The sequence below is a fragment of the Atractosteus spatula genome, chromosome 10 (genome assembly GCF_055471065.1).
Source record: "Atractosteus spatula isolate fAtrSpa1 chromosome 10, fAtrSpa1.hap1, whole genome shotgun sequence".
Lineage (NCBI taxonomy): Eukaryota > Metazoa > Chordata > Actinopteri > Semionotiformes > Lepisosteidae > Atractosteus > Atractosteus spatula.
Window position 1 is genome coordinate 22,103,210 of NC_142715.1, and position 20,805 is coordinate 22,124,014.

Consider the following 20,805-nt stretch of genomic DNA (forward strand, 5'->3'; position numbering starts at 1 on the left):
GAAAGTAGCGTTTGTGCTACATTAATAATATTTTCGTGGAAATAAAGAAGTTGTAAATTTTAAAAATTTATATTTGAATCGAAATGTGGTTTTCATTACTATATATATTGCCATGTTACTAGAATTTGTAACTGAAGTTTACTAGTTGTGTTTTTTATGATGATTAGACATTTGAATACAATATTGTATATAATGTATAATTTGAACTACATATTGTTCAGGTGTGAATAGTTGTATATTTTAAGAATACATTTCTAAAACAAATCATTGGCTTTATTTACTAGTTTCTACACTTATAAAAATCTTTCTTTGATGTATAATAGACATCAAAGAAAGATGTCTATTATACATCAAAGATGAGCAGTGTGTGTCGTGTTCACAGCTGATAACTAGAAGATGTCTGGAAGAGGCAAAGGCGGAAAGGGACTCGGGAAAGGAGGCGCTAAGCATCACCGTAAGGTTCTCCGCGACAACATCCAGGGAATCACCAAGCCCGCCATCCGCCGCCTGGCTCGCCGTGGGGGAGTGAAGCGGATCTCCGGGCTGAACTAAGAGGAGACCCGCGGGGTGCTGAAGGTGTTCCTGAAGAACGTCACCTGCACCGAGCACGCCAAGCACGCCAAGAGGAAGACCATCACCGCCATGGCCATGGTGTATGCGCTGAAGCGCCAGGGCCGCACCCTGTATGGCTTCGGAGGCTAAACAGGAGCGGAGCTTCACTACCGGACCCCAACGTATAAACCCAAGTGACCCAGTAACTGCTCGAGTGTATGGAAGCACACAGCTTTATCAAGATTTCCAAGTGCAAGATCTTTTTATTCATAAAAGACCCTATTTATGTTGTATGAGAAATATTAACATTAATACAGAATCTTTTTTCACCAAATAAATGGGCTTCCTGACTTCAGAAAGCCTTCTATACAAATACTAAAAGAGCAAAAATTCAATTTGGTAAATGAAATGAAAACACATACCCAACCAAACCTTGACTACAGGCCAATCAGGATGATAATGCAAAACCATTTATAATTCAACAAATAAAACCTGTCAACTGGTAATCACCACTTATCATAAAAAAAAATAAGTAGCAATACACAGTAGGTGACTCTTGGGTGCAAGTTAAATCCATGCAAGAAGGGGTTTAGTGTTATATTTCCAAATCAGATATGCAAATGAGAGATCTGGCCCAGCCAATCTCAAAGCTCTCTTGGTCTGGAATGGAGCAGCTCCCCTCTTCTAGTTATTCACACTGGAGTTAGGTTACATATTAGCACATTTCATCTAACAGTTGCTCCAGAAACAAAAAACGTAAACAAATGACCTGGAATGTGACCACACCTATGAGAATGTAGTTCAACAGATAACTTGTAAACCTTGTCATAAGATTTTTTTTGTTCTACAAAATAGACTTTATTCCGCAAAAAAAACATCTCAAAAGGAACATCTCACACATATTAACACTCCATGTAATAAAAAAACAACGGCGGAACGGAGATTGATTGTCCGTTATCAATCTTTGCAAGTGGGGGCGGATTTCTGCAATTAAGAGAGTCCCTCCAAACCTACCACTTGCTATTGTCCTTTAATCCCTGTATAGGGCCCAAAGTCCTTTCCAGTGCTCCCTCGCCGTGGGGAAACCCCATTTGGCGACGTGGCGCTTCGTCCTCCTCCTGAGGTCCACCAGGATCCTCTCCTGCATCTCCCTCGCCCCCCACTTTATGTTGTGCCGGATGAGAGTGTTCCTCGCCTTCCACAGTCCTTGTTTTGTGAGGGACAGCAGCAGCCCCCGCAGGTCCTGTGTCCCCTTGTCCAGTCCGGTGGGTGCCAGCCCCCAGCAGAATGTACTGGTAACTGAGCACCGCACCCGTTCCCAGGAGTTGCATAATGTTGTCCATTCTGCCCCACACCGCCTTGGCGAAGGAGCAGCTCCAGAACACGTGTTCCTGAGTCTCCTCGACAAAACACGTGTCCCGGGGGCAATGCGGATTCCTGGAGATCGAGTGTCTGTAGAGGACCTTTCTGGTAGCCAGTCTCTTGTGTACAGCCATCCAGTTGAGGTCCTTCAGTTGGTTGTCAAGTTCTTTGGTCTGTGTCCTTTCCCAGACTTGTCTGGGAACCTGCAGCCTTTCGTCAGCGACCAAATGCCCCCTCACCTCTTTGTACAGGGCTCTGTGGTTGGTGCAGAGCTCTGGCTGTCTCGTGGCCTCGTACCTCCTGCTCCACTTGACAGCGTGGATGTAGAACTCCAGTCGCATCTCTGCCTTGGGCCCAGTGTTTGACCACTGGACCAAGTGCCTCATTGGGATGGAGAGCCACAGCCTGACAAAGTACTAGTACTTGTGGCCGATGGGCTCCCGCAGCGCCCAACAGAGCTTGCAGTAGACGATGCAGTCGAGTTTCAGGGGGAAATGTGGGACATCTCGACCCCCTTCCTCGACCGGCTGACACATCCGGTTTCTCGTGATGTACTCGTACTTGCCGCCCCAGACGAAGCCAAAGATCATCCCTTGCAGCGCTCGTCAGAGTCTGGCCGGCAGCGGGTACACCACCGCCAGGTAAACCAAAGCCAGCAGGATGTCTGCTTTCAACACCATCACTTTCCCTGTGTAGGACAGCGACCGCGTTTTCCACAGACCCAGCTTCGCGTTCACCTTGGCGATCCTCTTGGTCCAGTTGTTGGTCTCGTTGTCCTGGCTCTGGAAGGAAACCCCCAGTATTTTGAGGGGCTCCGTGCAGAGCTCGAGACCCTCCGGCGCCATCGTCCTGTGCTTCCAGGGCCCGAAGAACTTCAGTTTGCTCTTTCGGCGGTTGAGTTTCGACCCCGAGGCTCTGGAGTATTGCTCCATGACCTGCAGGGACCTCCTCAACCCCCTGTCCGACCTCAGGAACAGCGTCGTGTCGTCGGCGTACTGGGAGATCTTCAGGGTCTCCCCCGCGCCTCCCGGTATCTCCAGGGTCCCGTCTCACCGTCTCTGCTAAGGGCTCTTGAAGAGCAGGGAGATGATGCCCTCCCTCATGGTGTCTCCGAGTTTCCCCCGGCGGTACTCGTGCCTTCAGCTCCTCCAGAAAAGCATCGCCTGCCTCCACCTCCATCTGCTTTTCTGAAAAGAGCTCCGTGTAGAAAGCGGTGGCCGCTTCTACCATGTCGCTCTCGTCCAGCACTTCCTCTCCATCTCCCTGTCTCAGGCCGTGGATCACCCTCTTTTTCTGGGCTCCTCGGACCTGATTGAGTTTGCGGAGCCTCTCCTTCAGGTCCCGTGCCCGGGCTGAATTGAAGGCTCCTCCCCCGTTAGCCGAGCTGTACTCCTCCTCTAGTTGTCTCTGGAGTCGTGCAGCTTCCTTCCTCTCCCTGGCCGCCTTCCGTCTGCAATACGTCTGCACCAGGGTTCAGGTCCTGTCTTTCACCGACTCCCACCATTCCACCATGGAGCTGTAGCCGTCTCTCAGATCGACCCAGCTTGCGTAGTCTTTACGGAACAGTGCCTTGAAGTCGTCTTCCTCCAGTATCTCCTGGTTCAGCTTCCAGTACCCACGACCGAATGCCGGCAGGTTGGTGTTAGCCACCACCGTCAAGCGCTCGTGGTTGGAATACCACTCCGGGGACACCGTGGCCGACTCCAGGGAGCAGGTTGTGTGCAGAAAGATGTAGTCCAGGTGGCTGCACACTCCCCGGGAGTTTTTCCATGTCGTTCCGGCGTCGTTAGGGCGGCACCGTCTGAAACCGTCTACCAGGGAGAACTGCTTGAGTAGCGACTCCAGCTCTGCCGAGCTAGCGTCGCTCCCCTTCTCCCGGTCGACGTTGAAGTCCCCGCCAAGCACCACCTGTCTGTTGGTGGTGCAGCAGCTGACCAGGTCAGCAAACACTTCCTTCAGGATAGAGGGTTCTGTTGGAGTATAGACGTTAATCGCTCTCAACTTCTGCCCCCTCCAGTCGATGTCTGCGACCAGGATCCGGCCCTGCACCACCGAGAAGGAGGAAACCAGCGTCATCTCTGGGTTTCCGAGGAGGATTCCCACTCCGGAAGAGTGGACCCCTCCTACGCTCCAGCATGATTCTCCCTTCGTCCATTCCCTGGTGAATGTCAGCTTGTCGCTTTCATCCTTCAGGTGGACCTCCTGTAAGAAACAAACTGAGAAAGACTTTGAGGCCAGATCATGAAAGACTCCCCGTCTTTTCAACGGGTCTATTAGCCCTCTCACGTTAGTTGTTAGAAAGGTAAGTTTCACAATCATGATTAAACAAGTGAAAGTTGAACCTCCTCTCTTTGTGCTTACAGTGCAAAACTTGGGAGTCTACATCTGGGCACTGTTTAGCCTAGATGTAACTCCTCTCGTTCGGGTCCTGGGGGGAATATGCTGGGCTCCCTCCAGGTCTCGCTGGGGACTGAAAGGTAAACATGCTGGACAGGTCCAGCCCTACCATCAGTCCCGGCTCCAGGGCGGCTTCAAAGTAATCCTCGTCTTCCTTGAGGATACTCTCCACCACCGCTTCAGGAAGGCATTTTTCTTCCCTTTCTCCAGGAGTTTCGGGGACCTCCAGTTGCTCCTGGTCCTTGGGGGAGGGGGTTCCGACTTCCTGGGCTGCCTCTTCCTGTTGTCCCTGGGCCTCGGGGGAGGGGGTTACCTCTTCCTGGGCTGCCTCCTCCTGTTGTCCTTGGGACTCGGGGGAGGGGGCTTCTGTTTCCTGGGCTGTCACTTCCTGTCGTCTTTGGGCCTCGGGTGCTGTTATAAAAACAGGAGCAAGGAAATTCGAGGTTCGTTTGCTACCGGACAATGTAAATGGCCAGTCCTGCTGTGGCTCCGGGGCCGGTGGAAGAAAGATCCAGTACGCCCCCACAACCGCAGACTGCACCAGACAAGCACGAGGGTTTGAAAACCCCCGAGAACAGCGAGGACCCCTCCCCCACTCCTGCTCCTCAGAACGAGGGCCAGTGTGGGGCCCCCCGGTGGAGCGGGTCCAGCGAGGATACCCAGGATTCAGCGGAGCTGCTTTTCCCAGACTCTGCAAGTGCTACAGATGCCCTCCTCTCCTCCATCCACTCCATCACGGAGGATCTGCAGCAGCTGGTGGGTGAGGGGGAAGAGGAGACTGGTGCATCGGCTGCACCCCTTTCCCCTCAGTGCTCCCAGGAGCTGGACGTGAGGAAAAGGAAAAATGACTCTGTTTTCTCCCCGAGCGAGGAGGAAGGAGAGCATGGCGATGGGGACAGCTGGAACCCCTCCACCCCTCCCTCTACCCCCTTCCTTGAAATGGACTCTGTGAACGCTTTTACTGCTGCCACCCTGATGAAGGCTCATTCAGAGGATGGCTGGCAGGAAATTGGTAAGAAGAAAAAGAAAAAGAAGAAGGTAACAGGTGAGAGAAATGTGTTTTGTAAAGACCGGTTCCACTTTCTTATGTAATATGGCTCTAAACATAATTTCTCTTAACACCAGAGGTATCAATGACAGAGTTAAATGTCAGTCTGTCTTTGATTACCTCCAACAGAGAGAGGGAGATGTGTTGATGTTGCAGGAGTGTGCTTTAGCCTATCAAGAGAGGTATAAAAGCTTTGAAGATAGGTGGGATAAAGGGCCTTCTGTTTGGTCAGGGGACAATAACAACAGAGCCTCTGGCGTGGCCATTCTTTTCAAAGGATGGGCTTTCAAATTGAAAAGTATTCAGAGGGTCATAGATGGCAGGTTGCTGTGTGTGGATGTGGAATGGGGGACCGTTAACCTGCGGCTAATCAATGTGTATTGTCCTACTGACGTGGGAGGAAGGGTGGAGCTACTCAAGGCACTCTCTCCCCTATTGTTATGTAGCACAGACGTGATCGTGGGAGGGGATTTTAATTGTATCTTAGAGCACACAGACAGGCAGTCTAGCTCTCCGATAAAATTGGATTCCAGCTCACTGGCCCTGCAAAACTTAGTTCAAGACTTTAAACTCTCAGACACATATAGATGTATATATCCCACAACAGCAGGATATACATGGTCAGGGAGGAATAGCAGCTCCAGAATTGACTATTGCTTTGTCTCAGCGAGAGTGAAAGTTGTTGGGGTCACTCTTCAGCCTGTCTTCTTCTCAGATCATCAGGCTTTAGGGTGTAGAGTGGAACTCCAGGGCGGGACTGTCTTTGGCCCAGGCCTCTGGAAACTCAACACAAAGCTGCTAGAGAACGAGGGGGTAGTATCCCGCTACAAGGAGAAACTATCACAGTGGCTGTCCTTGCAGTGTCTGTACGGGTCAGTAGGAGAGTGGTGGGAGGAGGTGAAGGTGAGGACAAAGGCCTTTTTCATGGCTGAGGGAAGGAAGGCTGCTGCCAGACGGAGAGGAGTGCTAGCCAGGAAACAGAGGCAGCTGCAGGGTCTCTACACGATGCTGCACAGTGGCTTCGATGTGCTCGAGGATATCACCCTTTTAAAAAAGGACATCCGGAGCATAGCCGAAGAAAGTAGTCGAGGAGTGCTGTTAAGAAGCAGAGTGCAGTTCTTAGAAGAAAATGAGAAGTGTACTCGCTTCTTTTTCAGGAAAGTGGTAGGCTCCAAGTCTGTCATGGAAAGTGTAGTTGATGAGGAGGGACGAGAGAGAACAGAGCCGAGTGCTATCCTTTCCTGCACCGAGGCCTTCTACTCAAGACTGTACAGCTCTACAGAGGTAAAGGATGAAGAAATTCTTTTTTTCACCTCAAAGCTAGAAAACGTTTTGAGTGAAGAAGATAGGGAAGTACTTGAGAGTAGAAGAGCTGAGACAGGCTATGGAGAGCTTACAGAAGGGGAAAACTCCGGGTGCTGACGGGCTCCCTAAAGAATTTTATTGCACCTTTTGGGATCTGCTTCAGGATCCGCTACTGCTCCTATTCGAGGAAAGCTATAAGACAGAATTGCTGCCTGACTCCTTAAGAGAAGGCACTATCTCTCTCTTGTTTAAGAAAGGAGCAAAGAATGACATAAAGAACTGGAGACCCCTCAGCCTGTTAGGCGTGGACACTAAGATCCTGTCCAAAGCCCTTTTCCTGCGCCTACAAAATGTAGTGGCCTCACTGGTAGGGAAAGAACAGACTTGTGGGATAGCAGGACGCCTGATGAGCGACAACCTGGCCTTGTTGAGGGATGTCTGTCTGTACTCGGAGGATCGCTCCCTCCCTCTGTGCATTTTAGGTGTAGACCTAGAAAAGGCCTTTGACCGCCTAAACCGGCAGTACTTAACATCGGTACTTGAGCACATGAAGTTTGGCCCCATCATGAGAAAGTGGATTAACCTGCTGTACACAGGTAGCAACAGCAGAGTAATGGTTAATGGCAATAGATCACGCCCCTTTGAAGTCTGTTCAGGGGTGAGGCAGGGCTGCCCATTATCCCCCTTGTTATTCGTTTTGGCTATGGAGCCCTTAGCCTGTGCCTTGCGCCAGGATCAGGCCATTAATGGGATACAAGTGCCTGGAAGTGGGGGGGGAGAGGTAAATACATCTCTATAAATGGATGACGTCACCCTGCTCCTCTCTGACAATGTCTCAATTAGCAGAGCTCTGAAGTGCTGTGATCGTTTCTCTTTGGATTCCTCTGCAAAAATTAACAAATCTAAGAGTGAGATTTTTTATCAGAACTGGAGGGAGCCAAAAGAAGGACATGATCTCAGGCTGCAAGAGAAGAGAATTAAGGTCCTGGGGGTGTATTTTGGAGAAGAGATGGGAACAGTAAATTGGCAGATCAAATTGCCAATCTTAAACAAAAAACTGATGCAATGGAAGGACCGAGACCTCACCATGACAGGGAAGGTGCTGGTCATAAAAGCCCAGCTCTTGCCTGTCTTGAATTTTCTGGCTTTTATCTTCCCAATCCCACACCGTGTTGCGGCGGTGCTGAGGAGATGGATGTTTCATTTTCTATGGGGTGGGAAGCAGGAAAGACTCAGAAGGGAAATAATGTACAGGCCGCTACTCTCAGGGAGGAAGTCTGTCCCAGATATTGCTATGAAGCTGCTGTGCATTTTCCTGGCCTTTGTGCTGAGAGGCTTTGCACCAGCACCTGAAGCGCGTACCTGGACTTTTTTTGCCAGGCTCTGGGTAGGTAGGGAGGTGTTCAGAGTGTGGGGTGTCAGACCCAAGCTGGATGTCCCACTCTCTGACACATGCCCTGCAATTTATGGGACAGTTAAAAGTTTTCTATGATCTCACCCAATTGGCCATATTTCCCTCCGTGATGTCAGCGTCCAAAAACTGGAAGATTTCGTTGCACTGCAGAAGAATAGGCAGACCCCTGTGGGCATTTTAACATCAGCCCAAACAAGGAAGGTGTGGAAACACACATCCTTTAAGTTTCTGTGCAATATTCACAGAGATTTAGCCTGGAGTGTCGTCCACCAGTGCTTACCAGTCCGAACTTTCTTGTACTGTAGGGGCCTCACCCCCAGCCCTCGCTGCGTTAGGGTGGGCTGCGGCGAGGAGGAGACTGTGACCCATCTCCTGTGGTCCTGCTTTTTTGCTAAGGCCTTCTGGGCACAGTTTGAAGATTGGTTGCAAGCTCTCTCACTCCAATTTACCCTGACCGCTGCTTTCGTCATATACGGCATCTCTCCTGTCAAACTTCCTCCTGACGTGTTTGACAGGATCTGGGCCATGGTGAACAGTGGGAAAGACTGGGAAAGACTCCACCCATGTGGAGAGTGAGGAACATGGGGCTGTTTAAAGGCATCGAGGTCCCAGTCAAGGCAGCAGGGAGCCTGGCCCTGTTCATCACCCGAGAGAACTATTACTTCAGAGATCTGTGGAGAGAAGGGAGGGAGGAAGCAGAAAATCTGTGGGAAATAGAGAGCATAGGTCAATATCTCAAGAAACTGTGAAAAACATTATCATGTTTAAGTAAAGTATGTGCTTTGCACCAGAAAAAAAGAAAACTGTTGCTATGTAACTGGTACCGTGTCAATATGTAATGAGATGTGATCATATATACTGTTTTAAGTATGTATATTAATGTAAACCTTTCTAATTTGTGATGTCCTGAATTTTTTTATGAAAAGAAAATAAAGTTCTTAAAAAATCGGTTCACCCAGGGGGAGGCTCGGCCATTGCACTCCGGCTGTGCTGACCCCTGCGAATTCCCCAAATGTGGGAATCTCGACTGCATAATTTCTGGTAGTGGGGGACTGCGTTCGCGCTCTCCCCTGATGTGCTTGGTCCAATATCGGATAAGGAAAAGTTACGACACCACGAGCTGCGATAGGATCCCAGTTCGAAAGGAGTTGATGCCACTGCTGGTTCCCGGTTTCTTTTAGTTAGAGGTCCGGAGAAGCATTACAAGCTGGTTCCACTACTCCTTCCGGACATTCATTCCCTTTTCAAAGTCAGTCGTTTTGCTGTAGTCTGCATTATTTAGGCTGATTATCGAGGTTAGCCTTTATTTGGTCATGGGGGCCTCGGTACTGTATGCTAATTCTCAAGACAGTTTCACCCGTTTTCTGATTGCTAGGTTCTGTACCAGTGCAGACATGTCAAACAGTGAATGGCTGTACCTCTATTGTATCCGTGCTCAATTTGGGTGGGCAAAACGAGAAAACGAGCGTGCCGTTTCCTACACATCTGCAGTCGCCAATGCGCATTCGCAGCGTGTCCCGGGACGCAATTCGGCCTCATTTGCATAACACCAGACCGGCAGATCGCTACGCAAGCTCGCGTCGTGCGCCTGCCACACACCGAACAAACACCGGAGCCTTTTCAGCAATTTCCAAAAAACGGGCCTGCTCGCCTGCCCACAAGGTTTGTCTCTTACCCGCTCTCCAGAGCCTGCTGCCTTCTGTGCTGTTCTCTCGGCACCGCTGCAGTGCACACAACTCCTGCAGCGCGGGGAGAAAGTTTCCACGGTCCACCGCAGGGAAGGCTCGCTCCGTGCGCACACGTCCTTTCAATGCCAGTTCAACAAGTGCTCCGCATTAGCAGCGTCGGGGCTCCAGCGTGACGCACCTCACCTAACCTCGCACAGCCCCCTCCTTGAATGTCTGGCGCTGGGCATGCCCCGCTCTCCTCCACCTTATCTTATCGCGTGTGACCACCGACAATGGCCACAATGCCGGGGAATGGCACCTGTAAAGTGTTAATTGGGGCACAGGAACAGCCCGTCTCGTCTCGGGGGCCGGCTTCAAAGACAATACAGCAAACACAGCGGGGCGGGGGAAGTAGACGACACGACACATGCAGGTACATTCAGCTCCGGCGGGAACGAGTCATTTGTCGGCCTTTTCAAGTGCTGGGAGCCGAGTAATCCTTCGCTTGTATCGTTTCTCCCCGGTGACTAGATCTCACCCTGCGACTCTCGACTGGGCTCACCCACGGCAGCCCAGCAGGTGTGAGCCTAGCCGGCACCCGGATGGGAGATTCCCCCGGAAAAGCTCAGGTTGCTGCTGCTCCTGCAAGACGTGTGACTGGGACCAGTAGGGAGCGCTCACCCTGCGGTCTGTGTGGCTTTCTTATGCCCCAGCATCCTGATGGCGACACTCTGCTGCACAAACAGGCGCCGTCCTTCGGGGGAGGCGTAAAACCGAGGTCCCGACCCTCCTTGGCCATTAAGAAATCCCAGGGCGTCTCTCAAAATGAGACGCCGCGGGTGTCACTCTGGTGTTAGTGTTCCCCTTTACCAATCAGTCGGGGTCTCCTCCTAATCCCCGTCTCATATGTAACAATCAATGACGAGGCCCCCCTGTCCCGCGATATTGTACTTGTCTCCTGGCCGCTGGCTGGCGCCGTGAGATTTAGCATTCGCGCAAGAGATCGGGGGCAGAGCGCGAACGCGGTCTCCCGCCCCCCACAAAGTGTGCGCTCCAGGTTCCCTCTCAGGGCTCTGCAACACAGCGGAAAGGCAGCGAGAAGGAGCCTCTTGCTCTGACGCCGCAAGGCCACAAGAGGGCGGAGGCGCCGCGCGCCCGGCCGACGTGTTGGACTGGTGCGCTTTATGTGCTGAAATAAACACGCGACAGCCCAGAAATGTTTTGAGTGCTGTGCATTGGAGCTTTTTGTCTTGTGAAGACTTGCCTTGTGCTCCTCCGAGCAGTTTGTTTGTTCTCCTCCAGTGCGGGACAAGTCAACACAAGGGAGCACATTCGCCAACATCCAGGTACACAATGCGATTTGGAAAGAAGCTCCTTTCCAAAGAGCTGCACACGGACGATCCTTCAGTCCCGCTCGGGGGGCGCGGAGCCCCAGCCACACACAGCTTCAAGTAGCGAGTCAGGCGCCATGGCTTTTGCTTGCGGCCACACCACCCTGAATGTTCCCGATCTCGTCTGATCTTGGAAGCTAAGCAGGGTTGGGCCTGGTTAGTACTTGGATGGGAGACTGCCTGGGAATACCAGGTGCTGCAAGCTTTTGCTCTCTCGGCCAGCAGGGGTCGCCGTTGGTACCGTAGGTTTTGGGAGGAAAACCTGGAGGATGGAAAGGTGATCTATAGCCTCATCTCTAGAGATGTTTTGTTGCTATGGCATGTGTGTGACCCTTATAAAAAAAAACCCATTTGTAAAACGAATATCGAAGCTGCCACTAAATCTGCAAATGAAGATGAGTCGATAAACCACTTGTTTTTCGTATAACTATACATATATTCATTTATTACTGATTTCATTCATTGAGCACGGATACAATAGAGGTACAGCCATTCACTGTTTGACATGTCTGCACTGGTACAGAACCTAGCAATCAGAAAACGGGTGAAACTGTCTTGAGAATTAGCATACAGTACCGAGGCTCCCATGACCAAATAAAGGCTAACCTCGATAATCAGCCTAAATAATGCAGACTACAGCAAAATGACTGACTTTGAAAAGGGAATGAATGTCCGGAAGGAGTAGCGTAACCAGCTTGAAATGCTTCTCCGGACCTCTAACTAAAAGAAACCGGGAACCAGCAGTGGCATCGACTCCTTTCGAACTGGGATCCTATCGCAGCTCGTGGTGTCATAACTCTTCCGTATCTGATATTGGACCAAGCACATCAGGGGAGAGCGCGAACGCAGTCCACCACTACCAGAAATTGTGCAGTCGAGATTCCCACATTTGGGGAATTCGCAGGGGTCAGCACAGCAGGAGTGCAATGGCCGAGCCTCGCTCTGGGTGAACCAATTCAATTTTTAAGAACTTTATTTTCTTTTCACAAAAAAGTACAGGACATCACAATTTAGAAAGCTTTACATTAATATACATACTTAAAACAGTATATATGATCACATCTCATTACATTTTGACACGGTACCAGTTACATAGCAACAATTTCTTTTTTTCTGGTGCAAATCACATTCTTTACTTAAGCATGATAATGTTTTTCACAGTTTCTTGAGATATTGACCTATGCTCTCTATTTCCCACAGATTTTCTGCTTCCTCCCTCCCTTCTCTCCACAGATCTCTGAGGTAATAGTTCTCTCGGGTGATGAACAGGGCCAGGCTACCTGCTGCCTTGACTGGGACCTTGATGCCTTTGAACAGCCCCATGTTCCTCACTCTCCACAGGGCGTCTTTCCCACTGTTCACCACGGCCCAGATCCTGTCAAACAAGTCAGGAGGAAGTTTGACAGGAGAGATGCTGTATATGACGAAAGCAGCGGTCAGGGTAAATTGGGGCGAGAGAGCTTGCAACCAATCTTCAAACTGTGCCCAGAAGGCCTTAGCAAAAAAGCAGGACCACAGGAGATGGGTCACAGTCTCCTCCTCGCCGCAGCCCACCCTAACGCAGCGAGGGCTGGGGGTGAGGCCCCTACGGTACAAGAAAGTTCGTACCGGTAAGCACTGGTGGACGACACTCCAGGCTAAATCTCTGTGAATGTTGCACAGAAACTTAGAGGATGTGTGTTTCCACACCTTCCTTGTTTGGGCTGATGTTAAAATGCCCACAGGGGTCTGCCTATTGTTCTGGGGTGCAACGAAATCTTCCAGTTTTTGGACGCTGACATCTCGGAGGGGAATATGGCCAATTGGGTGAGATCTTAGAAAACTTTTAACTGTCCCATAAATTGCAGGGCATGTGTCAGAGAGTGGGACATCCAGCTTGGGTCTGACACCCCACACTCTGAACACCTCCCTACCTATCCAGAGCCTGGAAAAATAAGTCCAGGTACGCGCTGCAGGTGCTGTTGCAAAGCCTCTCAGCACAGAGGCCAGGAAAATGCACAGCAGCTTCGTAGCAATATCTGGGACAGACTTCCCCCCTGAGGGTAGCGGCCTGTACATTATTTCCCTTCTGAGTCTTTCCTGCTTCCCACCCCATAGAAATTGAAACATCAATCTCCTCAGCACCGCCGCAACACGGTGTGGGATTGGGAAGGTAGAAGCCAGAAAATTCAAGACAGGCAAGAGCTCAGCTTTGATGACCAGCACCTTCCCTGTCATGGTGAGGTCTCGGTCCTTCCATTGCATCAGTTTTTTGTTTAAGATTGGCAATTTGTTCTGCTAATTTACTGTTCCCATCTCTTCTCCAAAATACACCCCCAGGACCTTAATTCTCTTCTCTTGCAGCCTGAGATCATGTCCTTCTTTTGGCTCCCTCCAGTTCTGATAAAAAATCTCACTCTTAGATTTGTTAATTTTTGCAGAGGAAGCCAAAGAGAAACGATCACAGCACTGCAGAGCTCTGCTAATTGAGGCATTGTCAGAGAGGAGCAGGGTGACGTCATCCATGTATAGAGATGTCTTTACCTCTCCTCCCCCACTTCCAGGCACTGGTATCCCATTAATGGCCTGATCCTGGCGCAAGGCACAGGCTAAGGGCTCCATAGCCAAAACGAATAACAAGGGGGATAATGGGCAGCCCTGCCTCACCCCTGAACAGACTTCAAAGGGGCGTGATCTATTGCCATTAACCATTACTCTGCTGTTGCTACCTGTGTACAGCAGGTTAATCCACTTTCTCATGATGGGGCCAAACTTCATGTGCTCAAGTATCGATGTTAAGTACTGCCGGTTTAGGCGGTCAAAGGCCTTTTCTAGGTCTACACCTAAAATGCACAGAGGGAGGGAGCGATCCTCCGAGTACAGACAGACATCCCTCAACAAGGCCAGGTTGTCGCTCATCAGGCGTCCTGCTATCCCACAAGTCTGTTCTTTCCCTACCAGTGAGGCCACTACATTTTGTAGGCGCAGGAAAAGGGCTTTGGACAGGATCTTAGTGTCCACGCCTAACAGGCTGAGGGGTCTCCAGTTCTTTATGTCATTCTTTGCTCCTTTCTTAAACAAGAGAGAGATAGTGCCTTCTCTTAAGGAGTCAGGCAGCAATTCTGTCTTATAGCTTTCCTCGAATAGGAGCAGTAGCGGATCCTGAAGCAGATCCCAAAAGGTGCAATAAAATTCTTTAGGGAGCCCGTCAGCACCCGGAGTTTTCCCCTTCTGTAAGCTCTCCATAGCCTGTCTCAGCTCTTCTACTCTCAAGTACTTCCCTATCTTCTTCACTCAAAACGTTTTCTAGCTTTGAGGTGAAAAAAAGAATTTCTTCATCCTTTACCTCTGTAGAGCTGTAAAGTCTTGAGTAGAAGGCCTCGGTGCAGGAGAGGATAGCACTCGGCTCTGTTCTCTCTCGTCCCTCCTCATCAACTACACTTTCCATGACAGACTTGGAGCCTACCACTTTCCTGAAAAAGAAGCGAGTACACTTCTCATTTTCTTCCAAGAACTGCACTCTGCTTCTTAACAGCACTCCTCGACTACTTTCTTCGGCTATGCTCCGGATGTCCTTTTTTAAAAGGGTGATATCCTCGAGCACATCGAAGCCACTGTGCAGCATCGTGTAGAGACGCTGCAGCTGCCTCTGTTTCCTGGCTAGCACTCCTCTCCGTCTGGCAGCAGCCTTCCTTCCCTCAGCCATGAAAAAGGCCTTTGTCCTCACCTTCACCTCCTCCCACCACTCTTCTACTGACCCGTACAGACACTGCAAGGACAGCCACTGTGATAGTTTCTCCTTGTAGCAGGATACTACCCCCTCGTTCTCTAGCAGCTTTGTGTTGAGTTTCCAGAGGCCTGGGCCAAAGACAGTCCCGCCCTGGAGTTCCACTCTACACCCTAAAGCCTGATGATCTGAGAAGAAGACAGGCTGAAGAGTGACCCCAACAACTTTCACTCTCGCTGAGACAAAGCAATAGTCAATTCTGGAGCTGCTATTCCTCCCTGACCATGTATATCCTGCTGTTGTGGGATATATACATCTATATGTGTCTGAGAGTTTAAAGTCTTGAACTAAGTTTTGCAGGGCCAGTGAGCTGGAATCCAATTTTATCGGAGAGCTAGACTGCCTGTCTGTGTGCTCTAAGATACAATTAAAATCCCCTCCCACTATCACGTCTGTGCTACATAACAATAGGGGAGAGAGTGCCTTGAGTAGCTCCACCCTTCCTCCCACGTCAGTAGGACAATACACATTGATTAGCCGCAGGTTAACGGTCCCCCATTCCACATCCACACACAGCAACCTGCCATCTATGGCCCTCTGAATACTTTTCAATTTGAAAGCCCATCCTTTGAAAAGAATGGCCACGCCAGAGGCTCTGTTGTTATTGTCCCCTGACCAAACAGAAGGCCCTTTATCCCACCTATCTTCAAAGCTTTTATACCTCTCTTGATAGGCTAAAGCACACTCCTGCAACATCAACACATCTCCCTCTCTCTGCTGGAGGTAATCAAAGACAGACTGACATTTAACTCTGTCATTGATACCTCTGGTGTTAAGAGAAATTATGTTTAGAGCCATATTACATAAGAAAGTGGAACCAGTCTTTACAAAACACATTTCTCTTCTGTCTCACCTGTTACCTTCTTCTTTTTCTTTTTCTTCTTACCAATTTCCTGCCAGCCATCCTCTGAATGAGCCTTCATCAGGGTGGCAGCAGTAAAAGCGTTCACAGAGTCCATTTCAAGGAAGGGGCTAGAGGGAGGGGTGGAGGGGTTCCAGCTGTCCCCATCGACATGCTCTCCTTCCTCCTCGCTCGGGGAGAAAACAGAGTCATTTTTCCTTTTCCTCACGTCCAGCTCCTGGGAGCACTGAGGGGAAAGGGGTGCAGCCGATGCACCAGTCTCCTCTTCCCCCTCACCCACCAGCTGCTGCAGATCCTCCGTGATGGAGTGGATGGAGGAGAGGAGGGCATCTGTAGCACTTGCAGAGTCTGGGAAAAGCAGCTCCGCTGAATCCTGGGTATCCTCGCTGGACCCGCTCCACCGGGGGGCCCCACACTGGCCCTCGTTCTGAGGAGCAGGAGTGGGGGAGGGGTCCTCGCTGTTCTCGGGGGTTTTCAAACCCTCGTGCTTGTCTGGTGCAGTCTGCGGTTGTGGGGGCGTAGTGGATCTTTCTTCCACCGGCCCCGTAGCCACAGCAGGACTGATCCTGGCTGGAGGCTGAGAGTCTTTGTCCAACAAGGGTTCTTTGTTTGACTTGTTGTTTGCTTTGGCTTTTCGGGCCGGTTTGGCTGAAACAAGCACTGCCTCATCCTTTCTCATTTTGAGTTTATTGGCGTAGGCGTGAGGGCAGTTCTTAAAAACGTGTCCTTCCGAGCCACATAAATTGCACTTTGGCAGCATTGAACAGTCAGAGGCTAAATGTCCCTGTTTGCCACAGGTCTTGCAGCATTTCACAGTGCAGGACGATGCCAGGTGTCCCACAGCACCACAGCGCCGACACACCTTTGGTTGTCCCACATAAAAAACATAGCCATTGCAGGCGCCCAGCCGGATTGTAGAGGGCAGGTGCCTTAAGCCTCCATTTACATTGTCCGGTAGCAAGCGAACCTCGAATTTCCTTGCTCCTGTTTTTATACCGTCAACATCTCTAACCTCAGTTCCATGCTGGACGGTGCAGTACTGGTTAAGCCAGGTGTGAATGTCCTCCGTCTTTGCCAGTTCCGAGAACATAACAACATGCACGGTTTTCCTCTCTCTCTGTGTCAAAGGCTGCAAGTTGATCTTCTCAAGAGCAGGAACTTTCCCTCTTTTTGCCTCAAACACATCCACACATTGTTCAAACAGAGGATAGGTAGCAAATACAACCTCAAATGCTTTCTGACCTGGGAGAGCGAAGATGAAATCCAAGTGCCGAGGTTCAAAGCCAAGTTCCTTCTGCAACACTTTTCTGCTGAACTGCATACGATCCATGAAGAGGTCATCCAAAAGCTCAAAACGCACAGCATTCTTGCGGGATCCAAAAGTTGCCATTTCGTAAACTGCAAAACAAACACTGCTTCCACAAAACAAGAAAACAATCCAACAACTCCACCTACAGGCTGATCAAGGTATCTCCCCTGCCAGGTAAGTATGATCTGTACAAGCCCCTGCAAGCGGCCCGCACCCACAGCACAAAGCGCGCAGCCTAGGCCAGCTCCTCGCCCCGCACACCACCGCCTCCTGCTGGGCCCACTCTTTCGCACACTCACACGCCACACTAACACTCAAAAGGGTGGGCAAAACGAGAAAACGAGCGCGCCGTTTCCTACACATCTGCAGTCGCCAATGCGCATTTGCAGCATGTCCCGGGACGCAATTCGGCCTCATTTGCATAACACCAGACCGGCAGATTGCTACGCAAGCTCGCGTCGTGCGCCTGCCACACACCGAACAAACACCGGAGCCTTTTCAGCAATTTCCAAAAAACGGGCCTGCTCGCCTGCCCACAAGGTTTGTCTCTTACCCGCTCTCCAGAGCCTGCTGCCTTCTGTGCTGTTCTCTCGGCACCGCTGCAGCGCACACAACTCCTGCAGCGCGGGGAGAAAGTTTCCACGCTCCGCCGCAGGGAAGGCTTGCTCCGTGCGCACACGTCCTTTCAATGCCAGTTCAACAAGTGCTCCGCATAAGCAGCGTCGGGGCTCCGGCGTGTCGCACCTCACCTCACCTCGCACAGCCCCCTCCTTGAATGTCTGGCGCTGGGCATGCCCCGCTCTCCTCCACCTTATCTTATCGCGTGTGACCACCGACAATGGCCACAATGCCGGGGAATGGCACCTGTAAAGTGTTAATTGGGGCACAGGAACAGCCCGTCTCGTCTCGGGGGCCGGCTTCAAAGACAATACAGCAAACACAGCGGGGCGGGGGAAGTAGACGACACGACACATGCAGGTACATTCAGCTCCGGCGGGAACGAGTCATTTGTCGGCCTTTTCAAGTGCAGGTGTGAGCCTAGCCGGCACCCGGATGGGAGATTCCCCCCGGAAAAGCTCAGGTTGCTGCTGCTCCTGCAAGAGGTGTTACTGGGACCAGTACGGAGCACTCACCCTGCGGTCCATGTGGCTTTCTTATGCCCCAGCATCCTGATGGTGACACTCTACTGCGCAAACAGGCGCCGTCCTTCGGGGGAGGCGGAAAACTGAGGTCCCGACCCTCCTTGTGTCAGTGTCTCAGGGAGAGGATGTGCACTGTGAGACTGACAGGGCTGTCTGGGAGAAGCTCCTCCTACAGGTCTAGGCACAGAAGAGCTTCACCAACAGAGTCACACAGCGAATGTGATAACCGCTACACTACGGAAACATGCAGGGGCTGCTGCTGGTGTCTTGCTTGCGTTTTGGGCTGAGAAAGAGAACGATGGGAACTCGTGCCCAGTGGCCAAGCGCTGAGCTTCGCCAAAGCTATTCAGCTGCTTCCAGTATTTATGTTGGAGTGCGCTGATTGACCGCGCTCTCACACCAGAGCCCAGCATGCCTGTCATGGACGGAGCAGGAAAGGCGGCCCCACATTCTACAGCCCTCTCCACACAATCGACAAAATCGGGCTACTGAACTGGAGAAAATCTCCACTCCAGAAAGTGCAAATATCATCTTAGAGAGTATAAATCCTATTGCCGAAGGTCAACACTGTCTACCAGAGTCACCGCTCCCACCTCCTGCAGGTTTCCGAGCTGCAGCGATGATCAGTTCGGCTCACACGCGAGAGGTCCTCGGTTGAAAACATGCGCCCCCTCTTCTCGTACGTTTTGCACATGATCGAGTGGTTTAAATACGGCTCCTTCGTACACGGTGCTGATCTTTTGGAAAGCAGGAGGCAAAACTGACACGTTCTCATACAAGGAGCTGAAACCAGGCCACCTGGGTGAAGATCAGGTATCGTAACCGCTAGACCATATGGGAGCATACAGCCATGTTGTGCGTGCGTCATGTAAGCAAACTGTAATTGCTGCCTTCATGACCTGCTTGGTGGAGAAAACACACAAGAGAGTTGGCACTCAGAGTGTCGAAGGGTCGATGTATACTAGGGCTCAGTTGAAATGCAACGTCAGGACTTTTCCGACTTGTGTCACACGAAGAGAGTACATCCTTTCCCACCCCCCTGTTTCTGTCTCGGTAACTCGCTGTGATCGTATAGTGGCCAGTATTTTGTGTTGTGGCCGCAACAACCCCGGTTCGATTCCGGGTCCTGGCAGAATAGAAGGAGTACTGCCTGACTGGATGGTTGATGAATGACAGAGGCCACTCCGACCTCTTCTTGGTTTTCTTCAATGACTTACTAAGGATCTTCTTCACATTCGCCCATGCAGGGGAAGCCAGTTACACCAAAGCAAATGCAGGAAAGTGCATTTCAAGCAGAGACCAGGAGGGACTTGTTTACACCGAGAGTGGTCGGAGAATGGAACAATCCGCCCAGCCCTGTTGCTGGAGCCGATTCTTGATGAGACTTTCGGCTCACTAAGAGGCCCCCGCTGGATGCTAATCTTTCTTTTGTTCTCGCAGGTGCTGCGCTGCTTTTGAGCCGACAGAGCTCTTCCTGGTCTGTCGGCACAGCCCAATTGCAAATGATCGGCTCCGCGTACAAAGTACGTGCGTTTGGTACAAGAGTGCATGAAGGCACCGGAAATACATTGGGAACAAATGACCGGTGGCTCAAGTCCTTTGTGAAGTACGGGAGCGTGCAAAAAGAGGCTGTTTTTTTCCACCTGGTCTCCCAACTGAGCTATTTCGGCGGTGCACACAGCCCACAGCCACCTGCTCCAGCCTTCCTGTGTTGCGGCATGAGCACACCAAGAGGAGCGGGAGAGTGTTGCAGGAACGTCACTCAGAAGGAAAGCCACCCAGCTGCGCCCTCTGAGCTCTGTCCAGCGCATCTTGCTCATGTGGACTCCTGCCTGCGACAGGCAGGAAACAATTAGCAAGAACAGAACAACACCCCACGGGTGTCTCATGACCACACCTTAGGTTGTGACACGTGCAGGTGTGAGGTGTTGCCAGGCCAGATTGGACCAGAACTTGGGCGGAGGGGGGGTGGGAAAGCAGACAAAGAGGTGACACTTCAAAGTCTGCACGATCACAGCTCTCCGACGCCCCAGGCTTCCGCTCAATAAGCTACTGGATACACCTGCCCCTCCTCACACAGACCGTGGAAAACCTCCGAGTGGCAGGGCACTCTCTTCCTCCCAGGAGCCCTTGGACACGACGCACAGACAGAGCGAAGGGAGCCACCGCCTGCCACACGGCTCCAGGTAGGACTCCACTCCGCAGGAGCCGCAGAGCAGAGCAGAGCAGAGCAGAGCGGAGCAGGGGAGATGGGGGCTGCTTAGACTCGAGCTGTTGTTGCTGCGGACGCTCTCTTTTCTTTTCTCGGGGTAAGAGTGAATGTTGAGTAGCCCTTAGAAATGAAGCAGAACACTTCAACGGTACTGGTGTGTGTGTGCGCGCGCACTGGTGATTCTGGGAGACAGATCGAACCTGGGCTTAAAGAGAGGGGGCTTAGCCGTCTTACATTTGCTAGTTCTGCTTCTACCTCCTTAGAGGATCAGACTGCCTTTCACTGTGTCTTCTTTCACAGGATTGTGCACCTTTTCATTGCTCTCGCTTTCAGAGCCTCTGCACGGCACACGACTCGACATAAGGACACGCGTTGAAG

At 51.1% G+C, this 20,805-nt stretch overlaps 1 protein-coding gene, 3 non-coding genes and 2 pseudogenes across 4 annotated transcripts in view; 4 read left to right on the forward strand and 2 right to left on the reverse strand.

Moving 5' to 3' along the window:
* The first annotated feature begins 396 nt into the window (after nt 1–396).
* On the forward strand, nt 397–702 carry LOC148825834 (histone H4-like; annotated as a pseudogene).
* Nucleotides 703–889: 187 nt separating this feature from the next.
* On the reverse strand, nt 890–945 carry LOC148825835 (U7 small nuclear RNA). Its single transcript, XR_016093303.1, has one exon. It is a non-coding gene; the product is annotated as a U7 small nuclear RNA (small nuclear RNA).
* An 8,042-nt stretch (nt 946–8,987) lies between these two features.
* Nucleotides 8,988–9,151, forward strand: LOC148825836 (U1 spliceosomal RNA). Its single transcript, XR_016092164.1, has one exon. It is a non-coding gene; the product is annotated as a U1 spliceosomal RNA (small nuclear RNA).
* A 2,071-nt stretch (nt 9,152–11,222) lies between these two features.
* LOC148825837 (5S ribosomal RNA) lies at nt 11,223–11,341 on the forward strand. Its single transcript, XR_016093041.1, has one exon. It is a non-coding gene; the product is annotated as a 5S ribosomal RNA (ribosomal RNA).
* A 623-nt stretch (nt 11,342–11,964) lies between these two features.
* Nucleotides 11,965–12,099, reverse strand: LOC148825838 (U1 spliceosomal RNA; annotated as a pseudogene).
* Nucleotides 12,100–18,877: 6,778 nt separating this feature from the next.
* LOC148825839 (antigen WC1.1-like) overlaps nt 18,878–20,805 on the forward strand; it is a 30,060-nt gene continuing 28,132 nt past the window's right edge. Inside the window, exon 1 of the mRNA XM_088926347.1 lies at nt 18,878–18,944. Within this exon, the coding sequence (XP_088782473.1) occupies nt 18,878–18,944 (67 nt within the window). The remainder of the gene's footprint in view (nt 18,945–20,805) is intronic.